This window comes from Chlamydotis macqueenii, chromosome 3, assembly GCF_036417535.1.
Source record: "Chlamydotis macqueenii isolate bChlMac1 chromosome 3, bChlMac1.mat, whole genome shotgun sequence".
NCBI classification, from domain to species: domain Eukaryota; kingdom Metazoa; phylum Chordata; class Aves; order Otidiformes; family Otididae; genus Chlamydotis; species Chlamydotis macqueenii.
Window position 1 is genome coordinate 1418650 of NC_141558.1, and position 12720 is coordinate 1431369.

Genomic DNA, 12720 nt, shown 5'->3' on the forward strand with positions numbered 1-12720 from the left:
TATTCCAGCTGGAGTTGCCCAAAACACAGAAAAAAAAAACCCAAACGCTGATTGCACCGAGTCTCACAGCTCTGGCTCTTCTTGCAGGATCTCTGAGGTACCCAAACTGCCAGGGCACTGCCAATAAAACAAATTTACAGCTCCTTGCCCCCTCCCTTCGACCCTGCTCTCTGTGAATCTTCGTACCACAGCAGCTCGCCTTGTGCCCAGATCTCCTGCCGCAGCCGAAAGCAGGAGGTGGCAAGCACAGATCTCTTTGCATTGAGCACAATTCTTCCTCTAACCTCCATTTTTTCGAGCCAGCTCCTCGCACGGCCAGATTTGCTGCCAGGGTGGCGTGCAGCAGCCACCAGCTTGTGCTGCAAGAGGGAAACCCGAAAGCACCGAGCTCACCCGTAGCAAGGCAAGCAGGAGGAGCCCACCTACTTGCGCCAGCCCCGCCTGTGCGTTCGAGGGCAGCGGGGAGGCAAATTGCCCTCTCGGGGAAAAGGAGGTGTCTGAGAAACCCTGGACTTCCAGGTTCCTGCTGGTAAAAACAGAAAAATCAATCCCTTCTCCTGAGGCCCCAGTGCTGTTGAAAGCTGGCTCCAGTCTTGAGTAGATTGTCTGGTGCCTCGTAGCGTGGTTGAGCTCACACTGCAGCCTGTCCTCCAGACACTATTTTGGCTCTTCAAGATGCTGCGAAAATAAGAAGCCAGCTATTCCTGGATCCGTGAGGCTCCCACCCATCTGCCAAACTGGGTTAAAACGAGCCCAGAGGGGAAAAAATAAAAAGGTATGAACAGGTGACCAAGCACCAGCACGAAGCATCAAGCTCCTTCCTCATAGGAAACAAGGCTGAAAACAGCGTTCTGCACCCAGTATTACTGCAACAGCACGGCTCCGCCTTTGGGGACAACCGGACACAGGCTACCAAGAGGGAAAAGGGACACTCGTGGAGTTGTCACCTTTGAGCTACCCCAACCGTCCTCGGGTTGCATTGCTGCAAACTCAAACGAGAGCACTTTCTCCTCTCAGCAATAACGGTAACAAAACCCAGACGCAACAGGCGTGAAGGCAAGGCTACCCTCACCGTACACGCCAGAGACAGGTACCTACGTGCTCGGCCGCTCTTTCAAAGCCCAGCTGCGTGTCTGCAGCGGGGGGAACCCTTCTGCTCCAGCCAACACCGACCTACAAACAAAAGGTTGATCCAAACCCATTTCAGGCATTTCAAAGTTAAACTTTGAAAATTAGCCAGGGCTCCAACCCAGTTTCGTGCCTATACGCACAGGCGGTGGAGGAAGGCATCTATTCCCCACCCGACCCGCCGAGGCTTGTCATTAGATGTCAAAAACCTCTGTTTCTTTTCCCAACATAGCACGCAGAGCCTGTTAACAGCCGCTCAACTGCGGAACGGCAGGCAGAGCTTTGAATGTCCTGTCGCTCCCGATGACGGGCGATGCAGATGAGGCTTTGAAGGTTTTCCAACTTTAACGCTTCTCAGGCAGGCTGCTGGCTTCTCTTCCCTCGGGATAAAAGGCAGGCTGAAGTTCGCAGCACGAAGCTGAGCCGTGTTTGTCTGCCGCGGCTTTGTGCGGGAGACAGGAGGAATCAATCCAGGAGCTATTTCAAAGGGAAGGAGCTCTGACGTGCTCTCCCAGCATTTCTAACCGGGGCAGTCAGCTCTTTCCAGGTGGCTGCTGCTCTCTTTGAAGTAAACACGGCAAAGCCTCGCTGGACACGACGCGAGGAGGGAAGACAGAGGGAATGGGGCCCAGCCAAGACCACGCAGAGCAAACACAGCACTCCCTATCCAGCCCAGTCCATCCCCATCACATGCTCTCTGGAAAAGCGTCAGCATGCTGCTCCTCATCCTTGCTCCCACTCACTTTTGGAGGCAGGACATGCTCAGGTCTCTCTGCAGCATGCTCACAGCTTCAGGACAGCTTGGAGCATGCAGGAGCTGCATACCCCACACGCCCCGCTCCTTGCCTGTGCCCCCTCTACCATCTAGTGTCCCAGTTACGCCAGTCACTGGGGCGGCTGAAAGAGTCCTTACCCATATCGGTGCCGGCTCACGTCTCGGATGAGCCGCTCGGAGAGGTAGGCGCCAATGCGATCCAGCTTCTCCGGGGCAGACAGGGCGTAAAACGTCAGCTTCTCCATGTTGGTCTTCACCAGCCCATCCTGAGAGAGAGCAGCACAGGGTGTCACGGCCTCACACCCAGACCCAGGAGACACCACAAGCATCCCTGCAGCAAACCTCGGCAGCGACGTCGGAGGTCTGGAGCACACCAGTCCCATCCCAGCACCTCCCCACACCCCGTACCCCAGTGCAAGCCTCCACTGAGCACCCCACACCGTAAACACAACAAGAACCGTTTGCCAGCCCCTAGCAATGCCCCAGCACCGAGGTGGACAGGGGCAGAGAGGGACATCAACACCTCCAGGCTGCTAAGGCCAAACGACACCAGGAGCCCCTCTTCCACCGCCTTGGCATCTTGGCTGTGAAAAGGAGACAAAGATGCTGGATTTGGGATGCTCCAGGCGCAGCTGGCAGGGCAAACCCCCTCTCCAATTCAGGGAGGCAGCAAGCACAGCACCAGCTTCCTCACATTCTGAAAGCACAAGCAGCTTTTGAGCTCAAAAGCCTGGCTGAGGTCCCAAGAGACCTCGCTCTTAGAAGCTGCTTTCCCTATCCTGCAAAGGGAAGGACGTATGCCTTCAGGTCCAGTTTCCCATCCTCCCATCCTCGGCATCTGCCCGGCACCTTTGGGAAAGGAAGCCTGTCCCTCCAGGCTGATGTGGCTGGAGGAGCTCCTTCTGTATTTCCACTCACAAATAGATTTTAAAGGAAAATCCAACCCTCCAGGCACGGTCTTACGGAGTTAAAGCATCGCCTGCCTCTCAGGAGCTGTTTCTGGGCCTAAAACCCGAGCACCGGAGCTTTGGTGTGTGAAGCACCGGAGCTTCAGCGCGCGAAGCAACGCCTCGTTTACCTCTGGGTCCTCGGGGAAGATGTTGTCGACGAGTCTCTTGTAGCGAGGACGCAGGGCGCCGCAGCAGCCGCACACACCTGGAAGAGAGGAGACAGAGCCGGTCAGCGGGGACAAAATTCTCAGCTCCCGGGCAAACGCCAGCGTGGAGGTGCCCTTGGTGGAAAACATTTCCTTGGATTCAGCGGGGAAGCCTTGGAAAAGGACAGGGCACCAAAGTGATGACATCCCAGAGTTTTGCAGCCAAAAAAAAAAAAAAAAACCGAAGGGAAGAAAACTGCAGCTGAGAAGCAGGGAACTGGCTGGTGACCAGCACTGTTTGACGTAGGACTGCAGGGTTATCTGCTTTTCTCACCCAAGAGAGCAGCCCCTAGAGACCAAGATGGCCAAAGTTCCACTAAATCTGTGCCCCTCTGTCTCGCAAGATTCTCTTTTGCAGGTTCTCGGCCCAAGAGCTCTTTCTTCCGCTGCTCACACCCTGCCCCGCGATAAAGAGAGCACAGGCTGCTGGAGGCAGCGAGACAGAAAAAGGAGAGCGAGCATCTTACGAAGGCGATGAAAGGAAAATGCATTCTCCTGTTCGCAGCTCCCAAGCTGAGCTGTTGAGAAACACCAAACATCTTTGTCCTCCTGCCTTTGGGCTGCTGGACCGTGGGGGACACCAGTGACCTCCTTTCACAGGACACTGACACAACCGTACCCAGCCTCTCTTTTTGGGGGGGCTCAGACCTGACAGCGGCTTGTCCCTGACGGAGGAGCTGTGCCCCGTGCAGCCTCTCCAAGAGCCAAAACCCCTCGCAGCAGCGAACGGCGAGCATCAGCCTCGTCCCGACTTGGAGCAAAGCCACGAGCCCTGGCTGCCAAATATCCCAAACGCGGCTGCGATCCCCTGCTCTGCTTTCGGGGAGCTGGCGAGAGAGGAAGGCCTCGTTTGCCACCTGGATATTTCTCCCTGCGCCGTATCGGTTTCTCAGGGCTGCAGCACACCCTCCGCAGCAGGCAGGGATCGCCCCGTGTTCGGCTCGGGGACGGTCGGCGGTCCAGGCGGGCTCTGGAGCATCCGCTGCGCTCCCACGCACACCCAGCATGGAAAAGGCTGCAGCACCGGGGAGTTCAGCATCCGTGGGCACCTCCACCCTCCGTAAAGCTTTACCAGCACTGCCTTGCCTCCCAGCCACGGATAAAGAACCGCAGAGTTTGTTTATTTAAAAAAAGGGGGGAAAAAAAAAAAAGAGATTGGTGGACATGCTACCCTCCCCGGCGTTGCTCCGGGAGCTTGGCACGCCAGGACCCCCCTGCTCCAGCACAAAGCATTTTTTCCCTGGTGCCTGGTGTTACTCGGATGCTGCACCCCACAGAGATCGGTGTAATTCGGGGTGTGAGTAATTTGGGGCGGCTTTTTGGCAACCGTCACCGAGAAGCAGAAGCCGGGGGGACAAAGGCTGCGGCGGCGGGAGCCGGCGACCGCTCCCGTTGGAACGCATGAGCTCACGCCTGCTCCTGCCAGCTCCCGGCGCTGGCACCGCTCGCTTCCCGCGGCGTCCTCGCTCGCTTCCTGAGCGCGTCCCCTCCGACGGCGGGCGCTGGCAAGGGGGAGGCTGCCACTTGCTTTGGGGTCCCCTTTGGGGCTGCGCTCCCAGCAACACCATAGCGGCAAAGAGCTCCTTCCACCCCTCGTGCTCTCCCTGCAAACCCCTCCACGCCGTCCCGCTATCCAATATTTTATTTCTAAGTCTCGTTATCGTTTGCGCTCACTTCTCAGCCGCCTGCAATCGATTTTGTGCTTTTTCCAAAGTACCTTTAATCTGGCCTCTTAATAAATTCTCGTTTGCCGTTCACACAAACGAGCGTCTGATGATCTCCTGAATCCTCTCAATAAATTCCTCTCGCCCAGGACGGCCGAGGCGGCGTGACCGACCTCACCTGGCCGGCCCACGCATCCCAGCACGGGCCGGGAGCTCTCCCTGCAAAACACCTGGAGAGTTTCCCCGGAAGCGATCCCACCAACCGAGAAACCAGGTCCTCTCCACTTCCCAAAGCCTCCTCGGTAATTATCTCACCTCCAGAAACGGGATTTGGGAGTATTTTCAGGATCCACGCACGCTCCCAGCCCCGGGAGAGGAGCGACCCACCACCCTCACGCAGATGAATGAAGCTGAAGAGCAGGCACAGCACGGATTCCATCGATAATGATTGCGTCATTAAATCCGATGCCTTCCCTCTCACCTAACATGACCTCTTCTTCCAGAAGCAGGAGATTTTTAAGGCCTCACCTCAAGAAAGCAGCAGCGGGAGAGAGACAAAGACCCCGAGCGCCTGCTGGGAGCGGGGACGCGGGCGTCCCACCAGTCCCACGAGATGGGGGACAAGCGTGGTCTGGACAGGGAAGGTAGGAACGTTGCTCAACCCAGAGCACATCAGGATCCCACCACAGACCAGCAGAAGGACAAGGCTTCCTACAGAGCAGCGCCTCCAGGTGAGATTCTCTGATGTCTAGTAAGTGGGCTGAGCTCCCTTCAGCAGGGCACTGAAAGGGTCCCGCTCACTCCGCTTGCATGAAACCAAGAGAAACTTTCCTTCCCCACACCCCTGCCTTCTCTCTGTTTTGCCCAGCTGGATATACACAAGCACAGACAAGGAGACTTAATCCTTCAAAAGGCAGAGTAAAAATGGCACAGAGCTGGAGGAAAGAGGAAGACTTTCCCTTGTTTCATTTCCCTCCTTGCCCCCAGACCCTCAGAGCACCAAACCCCAGTGCTGGTGCCAGGAACAACCCCTCAGGCAGGCTACGAGGGTCTCAGAGAGACATTTCCTCTTCCACAATTCCGTTTCCTTTCGCGCCCAGCACACCGACCCCACGCACCTCGCGGCAGCCCCGCCAGCATCCCCCTGTGAGGACAAAAGGCTGGCACGAGGTATTTAAAAAAACCAGAAAGACAACACCGAAGGTCATCGGCAGCCAGAGCGGCTTCCCCCATCCCAGGAGAACCAACCCAGCACCCCGGGGAAAAAGCAAAGCGAGGAGAAGGTACCTGCTCCGGCCACGTGCAGCATCTCCCAGGAGCAGGCAGGGCCAGCGGCACAGAGCCGCAACGCGGGGCCAAGAGCCCAGGTAGTCAAAGCCATCGCGGCCGGAGCGAACCGGAGGGCTCGGGGCGGCGGGTATCGCTCTCCTCCTCGCCGAGCGGCGGCTGGGGCCAGCTCAGCGGCAGCATCGCTGCAGGGGATGCTCAGTGGAGCGGGAGCAGCCGCTTAAATAAATAAGGGAGCTTTCAGCGCGGCTGCTGAGTCACCGAGGCAGCTCCCATGGCAGCTGGGAACGACGCTGGCTTCGCTCTGCCGGCGTCTGCACCGCTACGCGGGGGCGGCCGGGGAAGCTGGGCATTTTGGAGGGGCCCGAGAGCGGGAAGGAGGGTGGATTTTCAAGATCCCCTGAGCCCAAAGCTCTCTCGTTGGGCACACGAAGCATCAGCCGTCTGCGGGCAGCGCTAACGAGGGGGGAGGCTCGGGAGGTCGGACTGATCCCGAGACAGCATCCAGGGATGCGACAGACGCGCGAGCGCGGACCCGCACCGCGCGTCACGCTCTCCTCCTGCTGGCAGCCTGCCGCTGTGGGAACCAAGGACACGGATTTTCCTACAGATTGGGTAAACTGAGGCACGGAGAAACGCGACTTCACCTTCTCCCTGTGGTGGGAAACCCAGGAGCAGCGTCGGCTCCCGGAGTGAGGTGCGCCACCTCCATCTCACACCCACCCGGGGCACCCAGCGGCATTTATCGGGCTCTCTGCCGCCGCGGCAGGTCACATCTGCGCTCTCACCGCCGGGCAAAGCGAGGCAAAAGGGCCTTTCGCTGCGATAGCTCGGCTCGGAGAAAGTCAGTCTAATTGGGGATAATTACAGCCTTCCCATCCCGGCGACTGCGGCTTGCTAGCATAACCCCCGCTTCGCCGCTCCGAGCCCCGAGGCTCTCGGATAAACTCGTTACATGCGTTTCCAGGAGGGGCTTCACCGGTACCAGCTGTAACTGGGGTTTCTGAGATCGGGCACAGCCAGCTGAGAACAGGACACAGCTCACCTCCCGAAACGGCCACGCGCTCTCCCACCAGTGCTCCGACCCTAAGCCTTTCCTCGCTAATCCCCTCCCCTCTCCCCGTTTTAACGGCATCCTGGCAATAAGCACGGCTGGAAAACCTTATGGCCATATTATTCCAGGCCTGGAATTTACTTAAGAAGGGCACTCCAGCTGACTGCAAATAAATCTTAATTAAATCAGGCAAAATCCCTCATTCAACCTAATATTCCATGAAGGTCGCTCTCGACGAAGCAAAAACCCCGGCCCGAAGGTAAGGGGGGGTACCACCCCCCAGCACTGTCTTCCCCCGAGCCCCGCACCCGATCTGCTTAGCAAAATCTTATTTACGCAGCTGAGGAAAGAGCCTCCTTCACGTCCATCCTCCGAGCCCCTCCGCACTTGGGCACCCGGTGGGTGAGCCTGCTCGGGGAAAAGGATGGAATCTCACTGCTACGCGTTAAAAAAGCCACTGAGCGACATTCAGGTTGGCCCAGAGACCCATTAATCCTATTTTGCACCCAGCCCGGGGTGGGCAGAGGGATGGAGCAACGAGCCTCAGCCCACGGGAAGAGGGGAAAAAAAATTTAAAATAAAATCTGGGAAAGCAAGAAACAAGTGATGCTGGGGGAGAGAAGGGACAGACAGGGCGCTGCGAGGGGGAGTGGGCACTGACAGCGATGTAGGGCACCGCTTGCAGACCCCCTCCTCCCCAAAAGCTGTTCCCAGGGGAAAGGCCGGAGCCGTAAGCAAGCGCGACTGGCAGCTCACTGGAGAGAAAGCCTCGCTCAGGTGCTCCTCCGAGCTTCTGCAACGGATTGAGGAGGTTGGAAAACCTACATTTCCAATCGATTTGCCTCCTCAACAGCCCCTCAGAGCCAGGGCAGATCCCACGTAAATCGTACGACCCCACGGGCCGGCGGAGCTGTAAATAAGGCGGTAAATCTCCCTCTAATCGCGTTTAAGAGAGCCAACCACATTCAGCGCCGATTAAAACCGCGGCCCGGAGCCCTCCTCACCCTGCCAGGAGCGGGGCGAGGACAGCGAGGTGGCCCGTGCCCTGGCAGGGGGAGGTAACGGCGGCCCCCAAGCCCGGAGACGAGCCGGATGGAGCGGTTCGGATCGGCGCAGCGCAAAGAAGAGCTGGTGGAAAAGGGCAGCCATGAAAAGATGGGGGACGCTGGGTGGTGGCATTAAACCTCTGCTACCTTTAGTGAGGGAGGCAGAGCTGGGGAGGGGGCTGATGTTAATTGATAGTTCCTGACCTTCCTGAGTGGTTTGGGTTGCAGGGCCACGGCTTGTTCCCATCTCCGCTCGTTCGTCACCGCTCATCCAAGCATCCTGTGGTAAGAGTCAGCATCTGCATCTGTTTCAAAAGCTGACAGCTCATCTGTGAGCAGAAACGCTTTCCAGGACGCTGCAGAAGACCCAAACCTCTGAGGGCAGCACAAATCAGCGCCGATCACCGGGAGCCGCGTCTCTCGCCGCCGGCGTGAAGGGACGGCGGAGTATTTCGACAGCAAAGGAAGAGCAGAGACGCCCAGGACCGGCGAGCCAAGGGTGCCGCTGCCAGGACGTATTTCTCATCTTGCTGAGCGGGATGGACAGGAGCACGCCGGAGAGGGAAACGCTCTCCCAGACGTCGCCCGCAGCCCGCTCGGAGCCGCCGGCGCGAAGCCTTTTAGCTCAGCAATTAAATTCGCAGCTTCCCCCTGGCACTCCTCCACGCACCGCTCTCGCCTCGCCTTCCCCAGCGCAGCCGGGGCAGACAGCCGCGAGGGCGAAGCAGCTCCACGCAGACCCTCCACACGCAGCTCCGTGTGCCCCCATCCCACGCAGGGACCCCGTCAACAGAAGCTGCTCCCACGCCGAATCCCACCTGGATTTGCCCAAACACGCTCCCTGCCATCTCCCCCCTTCCAAAACGCCGACAGCTCGAGGCGCGCAGGCATCGAATCCGGCTTTACCGACTCCGCGGTGAGCGGCGGGACAGAAATCAGCCCCGCTGCCAGCTTACACCCGCGACGGATTCGGCCCTCCGATATTTACACCGCTCCGACACCGCAGGGAGCACGCAGAGCTTCAACAGCGGCCGGATTAATTAATATTTCACAGCGGTGATTAGACTCGGGCATTAAGATCACACCAGCTCTTTAACCACCCATTAAGGGCAGAGCTGCGTTCACCGGGCGTCGCGGGTCTGCTCCGGACCGCGGAGTTGCGAAAGCGCCAACGGAGGCTGAGGGTCCACCCAGCATCAGGGTCAGCCTCCGAAAATCGCTTAATTAAGAGCCAGGTTCGTTTTGCAAGCCCAGGGCCTTGCCCCACGCAGCGCAGAGCCAAGGACGCGGGAAGGCTTGCAAGTCTGAAAGGTTTTAGGGAAATAAAATTGTGCGATCCCCTGCCTTGTTTCGCAGGTTCAACAAAAAAAAAAAACCAAATAATGAGCTTTGTGAGATGCTGGCTAGCTATGTTTCTGCAGTTTTCTATTTCCCCAAGATGTGCTTCACCAAAGCCCATAGTTTTAGTTTTTGAAAGGAAAACCTGGGCGAAAACCTTCATTTACAGAGAGATCGTGATGGGACCGGCCACGGCCACGCTTTCTCTCCAGCCTTTCCAGGTTGTCTCCAGTCCCTGAGGACGGGGAGCCACTCCGGTCCCCAGAGCAGAGCAACCTGCGACGGAGCTTCAGAACGGAACATCTCTGGAAGCGCATCTTCTTGTGCAATTAGTGATTGCACCAGCAATTACCAGAGCCCTTAAGCGGCTGGGCGCGACGAGGGTTGAGGTGAGCGACGCCAGCTCCTGGCCTGGCACCATCCCCATCTTCACTGCAGGGGTCAAATCCTGCCTGGATGCAGCGATGCTGCCTGGAAACGCACCAGGAAAAAGGCCCTGGATTTGGACGCAGTCACTGAGGTTTAACGCAAAGCTGCACGACAGCCGCGGCCACGCAGCTCGGAAAACCCCCCCCAGTGCTGCCGGCACCACAAACAGCCCCTTTTCCTTCACGAGCACTGAATTAATTTGCAGATCATTTAGTTAAAGAGCATAAAAGGGGAAAAAAAAATATATCAAAAAAAAGCTTAATTGCGTTCTGCATTCCCCTGCTGAGCCATCCGGTCCCACCGAGCGCTGTTTATTCAGCGCAAAACCCATCGGCTTGCGCGGCTGCTGGCGGTGACTCAGTGGCACGCTGGCAGCCCCAGCCGGCGCGCGGGGACCTCGCTGGCACCCACCGCCGACAACGCCTCCTCCCCCGGGTAGCCAAAAAAACCTCATTTCCCCTGTTCCAGCTGCTGCCGGAAAAAAAAAAAAGAAAGGGGAACCTTCTCTATTTCCAGCTTCGCTGGCATGGGAGGAGACGGCTTGTGCCGGCAACCAGAAAGCAAAGCGAGGGAGCGTGAAACAAACCGCGGTGAGCGGGATGGTTGGGATACAGCTTCCAAGGATTGCTGCCGCAGCTCCGGCACGCGCTGCCTTCCTCCCCAGCAGCCGCCAAAATTATGGGGGGGGGACGCATAGCCAAGCCCCACTGGGAACCCCCCGTGGAGACGTTAATTCCATCCCATCTCCGCAGCCCCCTCGCTCCCCCGACAGCCGTGCCCCGGCTCCCGGAGCGCTCGCAGCCCAGCGAGCTCCCACTGCGTTTGGCACGTATTTCGGAATCGAAGCCCAGTCTCCTGGAGACGGCAGCGAAGCAGGAAGGTTGCTGGCGGCTGGGTACACAAAGCCTCGGGCTTCTCCCGCGGCCGGGGCCGCGGCACAGCCCTGGAGCGTGGGGTGACCACGTTGTTTTGGCAGCCGAAGCCTGAGAGCAGCACCAAATGTCCCGTGGAGCAGCTAATCCTCAAGCCTGGCTTAGGACAACCATCTCCCACCGGAGGCGGGGACACCAACCTGAAAGCCGGGCTCCCAAAACCGCGGCTTGCCCAACTCCAGCCGCCCAGGCTGGCACGGGCCAGGGATGAGAGGGGGTGCAAAGGGTGGCCCGTGCCCCCCACGCTGCCCCTCTCATCACCTCCCAGGGAGGCAGCAGCTCTCCCCCGTAACACAGCGAGCGTCCTACACCGCTCTGTCCCGTCCACAGAGGGAAAAACTATCCCCAGTCACCCATCTAATCCCTCCCCCAGGTTAAATGAGAGATTAAAAAGATACCAATAATCCTGTGCGTTCCTAATGCACCTCTCATCCGAAGGATCCCGGCTCCTGGATGCTTTCCAGGACCACGAGCCGCAGCAACGCTCGGCCCCGAGCACCACCGGGGAAGGGACCAGCCTGGCTTTTGTCCTCGAAGTCACATTCAGGTCCCCAGAGATGCTCTGTCCTTCCCCACTTTTAGGAAAAAAAAAACAAAACCGGGTATTTTGGAGCTGGGGCTTCCCCAAGATGCTAGGAGAGGTGTCAACGGCCCCACGTGGCATTGCCATTCCCGGTGGGCAGGACGGATCCCAGGGGACAACCAGAGCATCTCGCACCCCTCAGACCAGATCACTCAAGTGACGTTTGGGGGGGCTCTTGGGGACCCACGGCTCAGCTCTCGCCCGGGTTTACAGAGGGGCTGGGGGCCCCTGCAGATCCCGGGCGCAGAGCATTATTCCGTGCTGCTGTAAATTGTTCGGATGATAACAGCTCCCTGCAAATTCCTGCTTGCCAGCGGCGCAAATTGCCAAAAAAGACGCCCCTAAAAATCAGCCCGAGCCCCAAAGTGGATGCAAAAGCCCTGAGTAAGGCGGCGAGCCGGGACGGAAAGGGCACCGGCGACAGCGTTGGGGTATGGGGGTCAGTTGTCCTGCAAGGAGAGCGTCGCTGCCATCCCACGCCGGACAGAGCGGGCGAGGGAAGCCCGGCGCTGGGGTCCGCGCGGAGGGGCTGCGTCGCCACAGCCGAGGAGGGGAGGGAAGCGTCCCCCTCGTTTGGAGGGTGGAAAAGTACCAGCTGGGAGACCTGAATGACTCAGTGTAAGGCCACAGAGGAGTCAGCACTGGGAGGGGGAGAGGAAAGGAGCGGAAATCGCGTGTCCTGCCTCAGCTTCCCTCCTCCTGGCCCCTCCAGGTAGAAACCCCCTCCCCAAACCCACCGACTTTCCCCACCGGCCGCATCCCCACGCATCTCAGGACCTTCCCGCTCCGTGCGCCCCGCTGAGCCCCAAAACAAGCACCCCATCACCTGGAGGGTGGGGTTCTGGGGGGGCTGGCACCCTGCCCACCCATCAACCCTCCCACCGCACCCCGCTGCGCACTCACCCCCGGCGCCACAGCACCTCGTAGGGACGGGGTTCGGCCGACAGCACCAAAGGGACCCCGCAGATTTTGGGGTGGGGTGGGAGCCCCCGAGGATGGCAGCGGTCAGGGGCTCCCTGGTGCTCACCCTGCGCTGACAGCCCAGGGAAGGATGCTCGGGCGGTGAGGATTTAAAAGCCACTGGTCCACCCCCCCCCCGCCTTGGCCCTTCCCAAAAGCTGCCAGCAGCTTAGCAGGGCCCGCTGGCCCGGACGGGGGGGAGCGGCCAGCTGCTCCGCCAGCTGCGCCCCATTACGCACGCAGCGTCACCCCCGGTCGGGGACGCGGGACCCCGTACGCCCGTGCCGCACAGGGGGGTGACAACAGTGATGGCACGTGGTGGGGGGGTCGATGAGGGGACAGCAAACCCCAAACACCCCGGGGTATGG

At 59.1% G+C, this 12720-nt stretch overlaps 1 protein-coding gene across 4 annotated transcripts in view; it reads right to left on the reverse strand.

Moving 5' to 3' along the window:
* The window catches only part of EFR3B (EFR3 homolog B), a 42230-nt gene that overhangs the window by 22513 nt on the left and 6997 nt on the right, over positions 1-12720 (reverse strand). For 3 of the 4 annotated variants that reach the window (XM_086743578.1, XM_086743579.1, XM_086743576.1), the window contains 2 exons: positions 2982-3058; positions 2042-2169 (listed from right to left, as the gene is read on the reverse strand). In XM_086743578.1, the coding sequence (XP_086599704.1) occupies positions 2042-2169; positions 2982-3058 (205 nt within the window). Of the gene's footprint in view, positions 1-2041; positions 2170-2981; positions 3059-6010; positions 6247-12720 lie in introns of those variants that run through there. The other variant, XM_086743577.1, reaches the window with a different exon arrangement.